Here is a 16164-nt window from a genome sequence, read left to right on the forward strand (position 1 = left end):
AAAAAAAAAAAAAAAAAAAAAATTCGACACACAGACACAGAAATCAGGGGAGGGGGGGTTAGTTGTGAGCCGATGCTGCAGGCTGGCCTAGGTCGCTGTGGTAACACATCAGGCCTGGGGATTGGAGAGGAACTGATGGTTCTTTTTTTTTTTTTTTAAGATTTTATTTATTTATTTGACAGAGAGAGACACAGCGAGAGAGGGAACACAAGCAGGGGGAGTGGGAGAGGGAGAAGCAGGCTTCCCGCGGAGCAGGGAGCCTGATGCGGGGCTCGATCCCAGGACCCTGGGATCGTGACCTGAGCCAAAGGCAGACGCCTAACGACTGAGCCACCCAGGCACCCCAGAACTGATGGTTCGAAGAGATGCTTGGATCTGGAGGAAATCCTTTGGAGATAAATTAAGGGAAGAGGTATGAGCAGTGAATATTCCTGCACTCTTCTGCCTACTGGCATCTACGGTGGCCAACACTATAGGGTGTCACGGGAAGGAAAAGGCTAGAGTTGTTTTATTGATTACTCAGCAATTTCTTTATAATGCCTTCTGGGTATGGTGACCAAATAGGTTATTATTTTGAGAGTGAGAAGTGTGCTGTCAATAATTACACCCAGACAACAGCATAAAGTGGAACTGTGCCAAGCAAATTGGAGCATATGATTAACCTAACCAGGGGAAGAGACATTTTTCTTAGACCTTAGCACCATTGAAACCAGTTTAATTGCATTTTATGGATGTGGTGACTCTGTATTTCCTTCTTTGCTGTGGCTTCTGGGAATTTCAGAATCATATTTGTGACCAACTTTTTGAAATTGTGCTGGAATTACCAAGTGTATTTGTATACTTTCACCAGCTTTCTCTTATTCTTCGATCCTCATTTCTTTTTCTTTTTCCTAATGTTATTTTTTTTAATCTTATTGTATGTATTTTGTAAGATGTTTAGACGGATCATGTTTGAAGAAGTTGATGGGTGGATGAATACATATGTAAATAGATAGATGGGTGAATGGATGGATAGATGGATGATGAGTGAGTGGGGGGGGTGTGTGTGTGTGTGTATAGATGGGTGGGTGTTTGAATCAATGAATAGATGGATGGGTGGTTAGACATTTGGATGGATGGATGAGTGAATGGATGTCAGATGGATGGATGTTTAGATGTTTAGACGAATAAAAAGATGAGTGCCTGGCTGAATATTTAGATGGGTGGATGCATATTTAAATACATGGGTAGATATTTGGCTGGATAAATGGATAGATGAATAATAGGTGATTGGATAAATGGAAGGATGGTCAGCTGACTGGATATTTAGATGAATAGAGTTTAGCATGAACAGACATATGGAAGGAGAAATTGATAAATGGGTGTTTGGATGATGAGATAATACCTCCTCAGCACACAGTATAGATGTGCCAAGCATGTAATAATGTGTATAAAGTAATTTGCCAATGCCTGGCATGTCATGGGTATTCTAACTTATTAGAAAGGACACACGTTTTTGAGACTTAAAGACCTCTCTGTTCTGATCCTTGCCCTGCCGTTTACTATATGACCTTGAGCAATTACCTATCCTCTCTGCACTTTAGTTTGTTCACCCATAAAATGAAGTTAAAATAACCACTCCAGAGGGTTGCTGTGAAAATTAAGTCAGCTGGTGTGTGTTTCAGTAAATATCTGCATAATTCCTTCTGAGGTACAACCTGACAGAGAGAGAGAGAGAGAATTCTTTTACCCAAGTTTGGAGTAAAAGTGCTTCCCCTCAGTATCACAGATCCAACCTAAGTCATGTGCCCACCCTGGGACCAAGAGCTGCTGCTACATATGCTGTTTGTTAGACGACCAGGCTCCACCCCAGAGTTGGGATGAGGCCATCTTCTCCTGAGCCACCTGTTTACATGAAGAAAAGAAGGGAGGGAATGGTCTGGGGCTGCTGGTTCAGATTGGATGAGAGATGATGCCCATGCTGAGCAGGTGGAGGAATAGGTGATCAATGAGCAGACTGTAACCATGTTAAGGGTGTAGAAAAACCATGCTTTGGTAGCTGATTCGATGTCTGTGGAGAGATGGAAGGATAACAATATTCACAGGGACAAGGAACCCGAGGCAAGTGCATGTTGATGAATTAAAGTCAGGCCATGTTGCCTTTGGAGTGTCTGGGAGATTCAGGGGGGAAAATAGTCAGATTGGTTTATCTGGGGCTTTGGCAAAAGGTCAGGGCTGCAGAGAATGAGAAGTAATCAATATCTCAGTCTTCATAAACCTGTGTGCCCTTTCAAACATAAAATCTTATATCCTCTTTCAATGTTATTTAAAATGTTTAAGTGTATTAAGTATAATGATTAAAAACAATTCAAATGACTTGCAGAACTGAGCCGGCTTCCCAGCTGATGCTGATGGCCACTGCAGGCAGGTTAGGTAGAAGCTTCTGTCTCTTGCACCTTTGGAGAGTCAGGCTACTTTGTTTTTTCCTCATCATGGGTGGATGGGTGGGCACAAGAAGTGGACTGCACAGCCCAGGCTCCGTTTTCTGGCATTTTTGTGCTGTTGTTTTCACTGAAGTTATCCCCTCTACTGGCTGCGTCCCTGGCAGGCAGATGTCTAGACAGTGCTTGGTCACCTCCGGAGTTAGAGAGCTCACTACCTCCCAAGAGAGCCTGTTTTTCAATGGACATTCCCACGTGCGAACTCTAATTGGCCCGCATGGGTTTCCTCCACTGTGTGTAGCTCTGCCCTCAGGACCAGCATGGAGAAAGCATGGAGCTGGGTGTCTCTGCCAGCTCCCCAGGCCTTTAAGGGAGCAGCCAGGCTTGCCTTCAGTCCCCTCTCTTCTTCGGGCCAGCGCTCATAGCTGGAACCTGGCTTCAAACCTCCCTCTTTGACCCCAGAGGGGAGGGACTGATTTTTCCTGTGAGGCACTTCCGGTTGTGCTTAGTTCGGACACTTCCCGTTCCACTGAGTACGGTACTTCTGGTTCCCCCAGGTGGGCACTTCCGCTCCCTCTTCCCAGACTCCCTGGGTTGTCTGTGGAGGCCAGGGCGAGTGTGGACTGAGACAGCGAGCCCCGGGAGCAGTTGGGCCAGGGTTACCGAGGCCCGAGGCAATGCTGGTGGTTCTCCCTGGGCCCCGGCACCCCCTGCTCGCTGCTCCCAGTGATGTGGCGGCCTGGGCCCCCCGGAGCTCCCAAGCTAGGCTGCCTCGTTCAAATCCTCCTCGTACCACTTCCGAGGTGTGTGACCTTGGGCGGGGGTCTGGCCTCCCTGTGCCCCACTTTCTTCAGTGTCCTTGTAAAGTTGGAGTAAGGATGACAGTGCCCACCTCCCTAGTTACTGTGGGGTGTGAGGACAGAATGCCATACGGGGTTCTCTACTTGGGTATAGAAGCGCTCGTTGGATGTTAACTAGGCGCGTTCCTATTACTCTCCGAGGTCTCTCAAATCTTTGGAGCTCCAGAACTGATAGCCCTTTGACCCCTGATGGGAAATGTTGAAAAAAGACTTTAAACAGCAAAAAAGGTGACCTTTACAAAGGCTACTGGCCATTGTTTATGAGACAGAAGCCTTTGTTATAACAAGGAATCTGGAGCCCTAGCAATTCAGGCTTCAGCGCTGCTGTGGAAGGAAACTAGGTGGAGTATATGGACTTCTCTCTCATTCCAGAGGTTCTGTTTTTTGGTGGTATGCAAGGTTCATTTTATTCAGTACTCCCCACTTCACAAAGTCATGAGCTCTCCATCTCTGGGAGGCTTTCACATAAACTGAAGAGAGCCGGTTGGGGGGGGGGGGGGGGGGGGGTTTTAGACAGGGCCCCCGCATGCTGCTATTGTCGAGAGGCTTTTGAGGGAGGCAGAGCTGGGTGCGAATCTTGCCTGCTTCACTGTGGTGAGAGCATCCTGCACTGTCCCGTAAGGAGGTGGCCGGCCTTATTGCAGTGCCAGGCTCTTCATCTTTGTCATCTTTGGGGCCCCAGCCCCCAGCAAGGACTTTAGTGAATACCTATTGAGTTATCCCCGAACCAGTCATGCCCTAGGGTGGCTTCAGTGGTAGGAGGGAGAGGGGACCCCCAGGCCCTTCCTCTGATCCCTCTCTCGGCCCTCATTTTGCAGACATCGACGAGTGTGAGAATGACTACTACAATGGGGGCTGTGTGCACGAGTGCATCAACATCCCAGGGAACTACAGGTGCACCTGCTTTGACGGCTTCATGCTGGCCCACGATGGACACAACTGCCTGGGTGAGTGATGCGGCCGTGCCCTGCCCGCTGGGCCTCAGCTCCAGCCTACAGTGCTGGGGGCGGTGGGAAGGCTCGTCCTCCTCTGGTTCCTTGTATTGCTTTGCTGGGGCCTCCAGAACAAAATGGCCCAGACTGGCCGGCTTAAACAACAGGAAATTTATTTTCTTACAGTTCTGGAGGCTAGAAGACCAAGGGCAAGATGTTGGTAGGTGTGAGGCCTCTTTCTGAGGCTCTCTCCTTGGCTCACAGAGGGCCACCTTCTTGCTGTGTGTTCACGTAGTCCTCTCTCTGGGCCTACATGGAGCTGGTTTCTCATGCCCTCTCTTTTTCTCTCTGCCCGTGTGTGTGTGTGTGTGTGTGTGTGTGTGTGTGTGTGTGTGTCCTAATCGCCTCTTCTTATAAGGACACCAGTCTTATTGGAGTGAGGCCCCTCCCAACAACCATTTTTAACCCAGTTACCACTTGAAAGACCCTATCTCCAGATAAGTCATGTTCTGAGGTCCTGGGGGTCAGGGCTTCAACACCTGGATTTGGGGAACACAGTGCATCCCATCACAAGTATTCTCATATGCCTCCAGATTCTCATGGTTCAAGTACATAGATTTAAGCCAGTTGTATGAAATTTAGAAGAGTAACGCAAGCTTGCTGGATCAAATTAGGAAGATGCAGGAGAAGAAGGAGAGAAATTGGAAAGCAGCGTCGTTGTGCTGGTGTGTCTCTTCGCAGCCCTCCCTGCCCCCAGGTGTGGTTTCCCGGGGTGGCAATCAGTAGTCCCCGTCACATGCCCCCCAGGTATCCTCCACCCCCGCCCGCCCCAGTTGTCACCGTTTTGCCAGCTGTCTCACAATGTGAGAAGTGATTCGTGAGCCAGAGTGACAAACTCAGTGTGACAAACTCAGTGGCCCAAACACCAGAAATTTGTTCTCTGCCAGGCTGGAGGCCAGACATCTGAAGTCAAGCTGTCAGCAGAGTTGGTTCCTTCGGAGGGCTTCCAGGGAGAATCTGACCCAGGCCTCTCGCCTGGTTTCTGGTAGCTTCCAGCATTCTGTGCTTGTAGATCATGGTCTCCCCATGCTTTCACGTGGTCTGTGCTCTGTGTAGGTCTGTCTCTGTGTCCAAATTTCCCTCTTCTACAAGGGCACAGTCCCCTAGTCCTGTGACGCCCCTGCAAAGACCCTACCTCCATTGGAGGTTACAGCTCCACGAAGACTGGTCTTTAGGACTTCAGCATCTTTGGGGGGACGTAATTCATAACAGAGGTGGTTTGCAGTCTGCAGCAGGAGGACCATCTCATGGCAAAGAGTACAGGGTCTCAGAGCAGACGTGCCTGTCCCCCAGGCCCTCCTCTGCTGCTGGCTGCTGAGTGACACAGGGCCAAGCAGCTAGAGCTAAGGAGGTAAGCCCGTGGACTGAGCAGAAGCGCGGCTGTGGATCCGTTATTCATGTCTCAGGGTCTCAGTCCCTCATTGGTAAAGGGAGGGTACAAAGAGCAGCTTCGTCCCGGGCTCTCGTGAGCAGTGACCGAGATGGTGTCCTGCTGCCTAGAGCACTCCCGGCACAAACCCGAGCCTGCTTCCCCACTGTCAAAGCCGGGTGATTATGCTGTCTACTTCACCAGCTTGTGCGCGAGGACGGAGTGACACGGTGAGCGAAGTGACTGGCATTTAGCGGGCGCCAATCATCACCGAACAGGGCACTACTGTTACTCTGGGTGACTCAGCCTCCCTTTTGTGGTGGGACATTTAGGTTGTTTGTTTATTTTGTTTGTTTTATTCCTACCGTCAGAATCCCGAGGTTTGATTCTGGGCATAGATTTATTTTTTCTTAATTTCCTAATTGTTTCCTTTAACCATTCTTCCCGGAAGTGGAATGACTGGGTCAGAAGGTCATTGAGATGTTTTTATGGCTTTTGGTGCGGGACTTCGTGAAAGGGCTCGGCAGACCTTGCCGGTCGGTGCATGGAGTGGCAAGTGCGGCGTCCCGAGTATTCCACAACTCTTCTGCCCAGTGGTGGATTGGCCTTAGATTTCCCTGCCTGTTTTTGTTTAGTGCATGTTGGATCTCAGACAGACTTGTTATGGGAAACAGACCTGCGAACATGTAATTACACCCAAAATAAGTGCTGAAATGGAGGTCTGGACAGCAGGCTGTGGGATCCCCGAGGGGCCTGTGAAGAGCTGCCCCTGCACTGGGTGAGGTGGGGCTGGAAGTGGGGTGGCTTCCCAGGGGGCTTCAGAGAGGAAATAGCCTGGAGCAGATTCTGCAAAGGTTGGGGAGCAGCTGGCTGGGACGAGTGCACGGCCTGTGCAGAGAGCCGCGGGGTGGGGGGGGGGGCTCCTGGGGGTTGAGCTCAGGGCGGATGCAGAGGTGGGCAGGGCATTTGGTTAGATTGTAAAGATTGGGGCTGTGCCGTAGGACCTTTATTGTGCCAGACACCAAGTGAAGTCTCGTCCGAGCATTATCTCATTTAATCCTCCCAAAGCACAAGCCCTGAGTTTTACCAGTTGTTTGCCACTGTTTCAGATGACACCAGGAGTTCACTTCAGTAACTGATTAGTCTGGGAAGGCAGAGCTGATATCCCCATGAGACAACAGGCAGTAGCACCCAGTGGCCCAGATGACAGGCCTTGGGAACCGCCCGTTCTGGGCTCAGGTCCTGGCTCTGCCAGTTATCAGCTGTGTGACCTTTGGCAGTCACTTCACCTCCATGCCTAGTTTCCTCACCTGTAAAATGGAATTCATAGTCCCTATCTCATGAGGATTGAATGAGATAGTGGCTAGAGAACATCTAGCAGAATGCCTGGTATCGAGCATTCACAATGTCATGGGCATCGATCTTGCTCACCGACTTTCAGAAAGAAATGCATTGGGGTGGGCCTGTGGAGGCCAGAGCCAGCCATCAGCACTCCCGGGACTGTGTCTGACCCATGGGGCTCCCCTTCTGGTCATAGCACTCTTCCCTGTGCAGAACCACCTGTTCCTAAATACCCTTGTTCTGGATGTTGGCAGGTGTACCCAGTGCCTCCTGACTAACAGCAGAGTCTGGGTGGGTTTATTTTTATTTTTACAATGGATTCTTTTTACACTGATTAATTTGAAGAACTGGGTAAGACTCCGCCACCCCCACCTCCGAGCACAGATTGTAACTTCATACGGCTCTAACTCACACATATGGCAACAGAGAAAAGGCTTTCTCTGTTGCTCCTCTGCTTTTAGCTGAGGGCAGAACCTTCCCAACAGACATGTTTTTTGTTTGGGCTTTTTCCTTCTCAAAACAAAACTCCAGCTCTAGAGAAGTCAGACCTTGGTTCCAACCATCTCCATCCCACACTGACCACCTAACCTCCCGGAGCCTCACATCCCTCCTCCATAACATGCGGTGAGAGATAAAGTGCCTGATATGGTGTCTGTGTTGGCAGAAACACAGAATGCTGGAAGAGGAAGCTGGGCTTGGAATTTGAAGATTTAGGCTCAAGCTCTGGCACCACTGCTCATGAATCAGTGGTTTGGGACCAGTTCCTCAAACCCTCCAAGCAGGTTCCCCTAACTGCAACATGGGTCAGTAATCCCTGTCGCGGAGGGTCACCATGACGGTTAAATAAGAAAGCAGGTACGGAGAGCTGCATGTACAGATGTCACATTTTGCTCAGGTGCTGGATACTGTCATTGTGTTGTCGTGGAGGTTTCAAGCAGGCAGCCTGCCATCCTCATCCAGCCTGCAAACACGTTTGGCTTATCCTCCCAGTGTTTTTGTAATCATCACCATTGTCGTAATCCTCATTGAATGATTTGTCAACATTTAAAAATCAAGGGAGAGTTCTAGAAGGGAAGGGGGTGGGGGGATGGGTTAGCCTGGCGATAGGTATTAAAGAGGGCACATTCTGCATGGAGCACTGGGTGTCACACACAAACAATGAATCATGGAACACTGCATCAAAGACTAATGATGTAACGTATGGTGATTAACATAACATAATAAAAAAAAATCAAGGGATGTCACAGAATAGATCACATACTAGGCCACAAAACAAGCCTCAACAAATTCTAAAAGTTCGAAGACATACATGCATCTTTTCTGACCACAGTGCTATGAAACTAGAATTCAACCACAAGGAAAAAAATCTGAAAAGACCACAAATACATGGAGATTAAATAAAATGCTACTAGACGGGGCGCCTGGGTGGCTCAGGTGTTAAGCGTCTGCCTTCAGCTCAGGTCATGATCCCGGGGTCCTGGGATTGAGCCCCGCATCCGGCTCCCTGCTCCATGGGAAGCCTGCTTCTCCCTCTCCCACTCCCCCTACTTGTGTTCCCTCTCTCGCTGTGTCTCTCTCTGTCAAATAAATAAATAAAATCTTTTTTAAAAAATAATAAATAAAAAATAAAATGCTACTACACAATGAATGGGTCACCCCGGAAATAAAAGGAGAAATAAAAAAGTACATGGAAACAAATGAAAATGAAAACAGAATGGTTCAAAGTCTCTGGGATACAGCCAAAGCTGTTCTAAGAGGGAAGTTTATAGTAATACAGGCTTCCCTCAAGGAGCAAGAAAAATCTCATATAAGCAACCTAACCTTATACTTAAAGGAGCTGGGAAAAGGACAACAAACAAAACCCCAAACCAGCAGAAGGAAGTAAATAATAAAGATTAGAGCAGAAATAAATGAAATAGAAACTAAAAAAAAAACAAAAACAAAAAACAATAGAATGGATCAATGAAACCAGGAGCTGGTTCTTTCAAAAGATAATAAAATTGATAAACTTCTAGCCAGTCTTATCAGGAGAAAAAGGGAAAGGACCCAAATAAATGAAATCACAAATGAGGGAGGAAAAATAATAACACATACCACAGAATACAAATAATTATAAGAGAATATTAGGAAAACTTATATGCCAACGAATTGGATAACCTGGAAGAAATGGATAAATTCCTAGAAACATATAAATTACCAAAACTGAAGCAGGAAGAAATAGAAAATGTGAACAGACCCATTACCAACAATGAAATTGAATCAGTAATCAAAAAACTGCCAACAAACAAAAGTCCAGGACCAGATAGTTTCACAGGCGAATTCTACCAAACTTTTAAAGAAGATAAAGAATACCTGTTTAAAGAATACCTGTTCTTCTCAAACTATTCCAAAAAATAGAAGAGGAAGGAAAACTTCCAAATTCATTCTGTGAAGCCAGTATTACATTGAAACCAGAACCAGATAAAGACACCACAAAAAAAGATTACTACAGGCCACTATCTCTCATGCACATAGATGCAAAAATCCTTATCAAAATACTAGCAAACCAAATCCAACAATACATTAAAAAATATATCTTTCACCATGATCAAGTGGATTTATTCCCAAGATGCAAGGGTAGTTCACTATTCACAAGTCAATCAACATGATACATCACATCAATAAGAGAAAGTGTAAGAACCATATGATCATTTCAATGGACACAGAAAAAGCATTTGACAAAGTACAACATCCATTCATGATAAAATCCCTCAACAAAGGCTTAGAGGGAATATACTTCAACATAGTAAAGGCTATGTATGAAAATCCCACAGCTAACATCATCCTCAGTGGGGAAGAACGGAGACCCTTTCCCCTGAGATCAGGATGTCCACTCTCACCACTTTTATTCCACTTAGTACTGGAAATGCTAGCCACAGCAATCAGACAACAAAAAAGAAATAAAAGGAATCCAAACTGGTAAGGAAGAAGTAAAACTCTCACTATTTGCAGATGACATGATACTCTATATAGAAAACCCTAAAGACTCCACCAAAAAAACTGTTAGAATTGGTAAATGAACTCAGGAAAGCCACAGAATACAAAATCAATCTACAGAAATCTGTTGCATTTCTATACACGAATAATGAAGCAGCAGAAAGAGAAATTAAGAAAACAATCCCATTTACAATTGCACCAAAAATAATAAGATACCTAGGAATAAACCTAACCAAAGAGGTGAAAGACCTGTACTCTGAATACTATAAAACACTAATGAAAGAAATTGAAGACAACACAAAGAGATGGAAAGACATCCCATGCTCATGAATTGGAAGAGCAAATATTGTCAAAATGTCTATACTACCCAAAGCAATCTACAGATTTAATGCAATCCCCTATCGAAACATCAACAGCATTTTTCACAGAATTAGAACAAAAAATCCTAAAATTTGTATGGAATCACAAAAACCCCTAATAGCCAAAGCAATCTTGAAAAAGAAAAGCAAACCTGGAGGCATCACAATTCCAGACTTCAAGTTATATTACAAAGCTATAGTAATCAAAACAGTATGGTACTGGCTCAAAAATAGACACGTAGATCAATGGAACAGAATAGAAAATCCAGAAATAAACCCATAATTATGTGGTCAATTAATCTTTGACAAAGCAGGAAAGAATACCCAATGGGAAAAAAATGGTGCTGGGAAAACTGGACAGCTACAAGCAAAAAAATGGAACTGGACCACTTTTTACACTATACACAAAAATAAATTCAAAATGGATTAAAGACCTAAATGTGAGGCCTGAAATCATAAAAATCCTAGAAAAGCACAGGCAATAATTTCTCTGACATCAGCCATAGCAACTTTTTTCTGGATAGGTCCCCTCAGGTAAGGGAAACAAAAGCAAAAATAAACTATTGGGAATACATCAAAATAAAAAGCTTCTGCACAATGAAGGAAACAATCAACAAAACTAAAAGGCATCCTATGGAATGGGAGAAGATATTTGCAAATGACATATCTGATAAAGGGTTAGCATCCAAAGTGTATAAAGAACTGATACAACTCAACACCCAAAAAGCAAATGATCCAATTTAAAAATGGGCAGAAGACATGGATAGGCATTTTTCCAAAGAAGACACACAGATGGCCAAGAGACACATGAAAAGATGCTCAACATCACTCATCATCAGGGAAATGCAAATCAAAATCACAATGAGAGATCACCTCACACCTGTCAGAATGGCTAAAATCAACAACACAAGAAACAACAGGTGTTGGTGAGGATGTGGAGAAAGGGGAACCTTCATGCACTGTTGGTGGGAAGGCAAACTGGTGCAGCCACTGTGGAAAACAGTATGGAGGTTCATCAAAAAGTTAAAAATAGAACTACCCTACAATCCAGCAATCAGACTACTGGGTATTTACCCAAAGAATATGAAAACACTAATGTTTATAGCACCTCCATGTTTACAGCAGCATTGTTTGCAATAGCCAAGATATGGAAGCAACCCAAATGTCCGTCAACTGATGAATGGATAAAGAGGATGTGGTGTATATATACAATGGAATATTACTCAGCCATTAATAAGCATGATGTCTTGCCATTTGCAATGATATAGATGGAGCTAGAGTATTACGCTAAGTGAAATAAGCCAGTCAGAGAAGGACAAATACCATATGATTTCACTCATATGTGAAGTTTAAGAAACAAAACAAACAAGCAAAGGAAAAAAGAGAGAGAGAGACAAACCAAGAAACAGACTCTGAACTATAGAGAACAAACTGATGGTTATGAGAGGGCAGGTGGGTGGCGTGGTAGGAGAAACAGATGACAGGGATTAAGAACTACATTTGTTGTGATGAGCACCAGGTGATTAAAATAAAAGCTTTAAATAAATAAATATAAATAAATAAATAAGACTTGAAAAAAAGCAAGGGATGTCATATAAAGATCAGCATTTCCAGCATTGTTCCCGCTTGGCCACAGTCACCTGGCCCCTGCCACGCTGGGCCTCGGCAGGAGTGCCGATGGGGGCCTGTATACCACGTGTCCCTGGCCAAGTATGTAAGAGTGACAAAGCTTCAAAGCTAAAATATATTCCATCTCTTCTGCCTTGACAAATACTCCTTCCTAATGACCTGGAAGGCTAGACTGGAATTTCGAATCTAGGATTCCTTGGAGTTTTGTGTCAGAAAGCGGTCGTGTGGGCAGTGCCCGCTCCCAGCCCTTCTCCCCATGTCTGGCTCTATCCTACACCTCAGGGAGCCTGAAGACATCCTAACCTGAATGTTCAAGCTCTGGCCGTTTGCTCCCAAACCCCCTTTCCTTTCTCCACCACTTGGTCCTAAGTGTCCTCTATCCCTCTGAGAACAGACTTGGGGCCATTCGGACAAGGAATTTTAGGGTCTCAAATACCCAGGGTGTGGTCTAGAAGGGCAGGTCTGTGCTCCAGATGCACATGATCCCCTGTGGACTCCTTACTCCCCAGGGAGGGCTACAGCCACAGGAGAGGTAGAGCAGGCACCCCCAAAGCATGGGGCCCCAGGCAGGGGGCACCTCTCACCCACGTCTCAGTGTAGAGCTAGGGCAACTGACAGGAGCTGTGCCGCAGCTGCCCCCTTTGGAGGGGGCATGTACTTCCTGTTGGCTACAGTCCTCACCATGCCCTATTGCTCACAATCTTTGGGCATTTAATTACCTGCTTGGTCTCAGTGGGAATCACGTTCATGCTTCCTGGTGAAGCTTCCAGCACAGGGCCTGCCCCCAGTGGGTGCTCAGTGGCCGGGGAGGCTGACAGAGTTGTTGGAAGGTTCTCTATTCTCTGCTGCCTTGTGCAGTCCTGACTGTCTCTGGTCTGTCACTGTGAGCCCCACTCACAACCCATCACCCACCGGGGAGAGTGAAGCCCATTCGCATCTCCTGTTTTTTGGTCTCCAGGAGTCCAGGTCAGGAGTCTTGTCCGGCTGTAACATTCCTCTCTCAACCACTACTAAATTCCTCGGGGATGATGACTGGACTAAATCCCCATCAGCAGAGTACGAAAAGCATTCTGAGTTAATTAGAGAAAGAGGCTGATGGCTTCAGGGTTACTTTCTTGCCTGAGTTTTCACAGTTGAACCTTTTCTTTTGAGCAAACGAGGTTATTTTCTTGTGGAGATGGCTTGCCTGGGAGGGTGGCCAAATCTGTCCTCTGGGGAGCAAAACCCTCTCTCTATTTGACATCTTTATTGAGGAATTTCTCAAATATAACAGAAAATGACACCAGAGGGAATTTAAACCATGATGAGATCCTTGCTCAACCCCAAATGACTGCTTTTAGCATTGTAATTACTTGAAATAGCAGTAGTTCTGTTTGAAAAATATTATTCCAAACTCCATGCAATTGAACATAAGAGCAATATTTAGGCTAATAGAATAAGATTTTTTTTCATCTTAAATTAAAACCAGCAGTGGATAATTTTTCCCGTCTCCACAAAGCAAGGGTCCTTTTTCTCTAAAGCCATTAGTTCACTTAGCCAGATGTTTTCTTCGACCCCAGTCTTTACCTTGACTTACTGAAAAATATGTTTCTCAAGTTGCTCACAGTTTGAATTTTGAACTTGCTTCTCAGCACTTTTTTTCCCCCGATGGAGAGAAGTCATCTGTAGCCAGGTTCTGCAGAAAAGTTGTTTTATTAACGAGATGGCTACTTTCCCGTTAATGCTCATTAAGCACCTACTGTGTGCCTGACCTTGTGGTAGGCAGGCAGTTCCACTTGGGCAAGATGAGGGAACTGTGCTGGAGTCTCTGCCACACGCCCGGAGTTGTGCGAGATGCTGTGTTCACGTTCCATCAGTCAGTCCTCACAGCGTCCACAGGCAGAAGCCATTCGTGGCCCCTTTTTATGAATGAGGAAACCAAGGCTCAGAGAGGGAAAGTGGCCTGCACGAGGCCACCCAGCCAGTAAGTGGCAGTGCTAAGACCATCTGCCAGCTCAAGCCTGTAAGTCACTGACCACCCCCCTGCCCCACGGTGCCCAGAACAGCACCAGCTCGGGGAGGCTGGCCAGGTTCAGGGAGGGGCTGGCTTCCTTCCCTGGGGTGTTAGGGATGCACCCCTTGTGCACTGGGGAGTCACAGAGGACATCCAGAAATCCCAGCATCTGCCAAGCCAGGCAGGTGGGTAGAGTGCTGGGGGGCAAGAGGGAGCCCCTGGCTCCAGAGAGCTCCCCCCAAGGGCACCTCCTCCCCAAAACCTGTACTGCCTCCCCTGGCCAAGGCAGGAGCCTGCTGCCCATGTAGGAGCTTTGTGTCACCCTTGAACTTCCCTCAGGTTGTGGTCTTACCCCATGTGACTGTGCAGAGTCCCGTTCTTCCAGAACTCTCTCTCTCATGGCCTCCCCGTGCATCTGCTCACTGGCTCATGAGGCCCCGTCCCCAGGGCCCTGTCAGCCTTCCCCCCTCACCTCTCACCTGTGCCATCCCGTGCCCTCTGGCCCAGCCTTCCCAACCCATGGAGTCCTTCGGCATGTCCCTGCTGTTCACAGCTACTCCCTTACCCCTCCCCAGCGAGGACCCGGTGAGGTCCTTCTTGTCACTCACCTGCCTTTGCCCTGAAGTCTTCTGTGAGCACGTCGCACGCACCACCGCCATGGCTCTGTCTCCTTCCCCTGGAAGCAGAAGACGTCTTCTTTATCCCCCCGCCTTCCTCCTCGGAGCCTGGTGCAATGTCTGGCACATCATAGGCATACGATAAACATCTGTAGAATGAAAATATAAGCAAATCTGTAAAGGTGCCTCATCACCTGGGCCCTGTCCCTCCACAGACCGCCGTGCTGAGCTCCTGGCGAAGATCAAGGGGCGTCTCTGTCAGGACTCCTAGGAGCATACAAAGACAGAAATGGTCGCCACTGGGAGGCCAGGTAGAAGGCTGCGACAGCCGTGACACCAAAGCCTTCCACCTCGTGTTCACCTGTTTTATTCCAAAAAATTGTGCAGAGCGCCTGCCGTGGGCCAGACGCGGTTTCAAGTGCTGAAGAAACCAGGGAGTGGTGAAGGAAACAACGACGTGCACACGCGTGTGAACTTCCACGGGGGTGGGGGACAGTAAACACGCCGACACGGAACTCAGGAAGGGAAGTTCAGTCAGGGCAGCTCCAGTGGAAAATATAAAACGACTCGATGGAAAATGACGGGGACAAGACTGGTGTGCTGGATGGAGTAGTGTTCGGAGTAGTGTTCTAGGCGCTGGTTTTGCACGAGAAACCACCCCGCCCTCCGTGACACAGACTCCATTTCAGTCGGCTTTTGGCTTCCACGGGGCAGGAGTTCAGCTGGGGCACGGCAGGGACGGCTCATCTGCTCCACCGTGTCTGGGGCCTTCGCTGGGAAGACGCCAAGGCTGGGGATGACTTGATGGCCGGGCTGGAATCATCTGGAGGCTTCTTTGCTGATGTCTGGTGGTTGATGCTGGCTGTCGGCCAGCACGTATGGGGCCACCTCCCCACCACATGGTCTGTCCACATGGGTCGGTGCGGGCTTCCTCACGGCATGGCTGCTGCATCCGCACAGGGTTTACAGTCTGGCCTCAAGCAGTTACAAAGGTTTGCCCACATTCAAGCAGAGGGGCCATGGGGACGCGGCCTCAGTGTGGAGGAGGAAGCCACCATTAGAAAATAGTAGGGAGGATCTTCCCTCCGGGCAGAAGGGAGAGGACCAATGAGGTGGGGACACACTTGGTGAGTTTGGGAGCAGGTCACTGTGCCTGGAGGCCCAGGCGTGAGGGAGAAGGACTGGAGATGAGGTTAGGAGGTAGGCAGGGCCTTACAGGTTCTAGAAGGGGCTTGGGATTTTATTCTAAATTAGCTGGGAGCCATGGGAGATTTTAACTAGGAATTGACCTAATCTGATTGACATTTTAACTTAAAGGGATTTGCTTGCTGGCCACAAAGTAGGGAATGTGTTACGGGGAGGAAGAGGCAGAGACCACTGTGGTGGTCTGGGTCTGGGTCAGAGATGGTGGTGGCTCAGTCCAGGGTGCCAATGGTGGAGGTGAGGAGAAGTGGTTGAATTCAGAATATATTTTGAAAGCAGAGCCTCCAGAAATTGCTGATGGGTTCGATGGAAGAGGTAAGAGAAAAAGAGAAACCAACACCAACTGCTAGGTTTTTGCCTGGAGTGTGGGGGGCGGCTATGAGCTGTGGCTTAGGTGGGGAACCT

At 47.4% G+C, this 16164-nt stretch overlaps 1 protein-coding gene across 2 annotated transcripts in view; it reads left to right on the top strand.

The window, feature by feature from the left end:
• Positions 1-16164, top strand: part of SCUBE1 (signal peptide, CUB domain and EGF like domain containing 1) — a 139349-nt gene that overhangs the window by 18778 nt on the left and 104407 nt on the right. For both annotated transcript variants that reach the window (XM_044915773.1, XM_044915774.1), the window contains exon 3: positions 4099-4227. In XM_044915773.1, the coding sequence (XP_044771708.1) occupies positions 4099-4227 (129 nt within the window). The remainder of the gene's footprint in view (positions 1-4098; positions 4228-16164) is intronic.

Source organism: Neomonachus schauinslandi, chromosome 5, assembly GCF_002201575.2.
Source record: "Neomonachus schauinslandi chromosome 5, ASM220157v2, whole genome shotgun sequence".
In the NCBI taxonomy this organism is placed as follows: domain Eukaryota; kingdom Metazoa; phylum Chordata; class Mammalia; order Carnivora; family Phocidae; genus Neomonachus; species Neomonachus schauinslandi.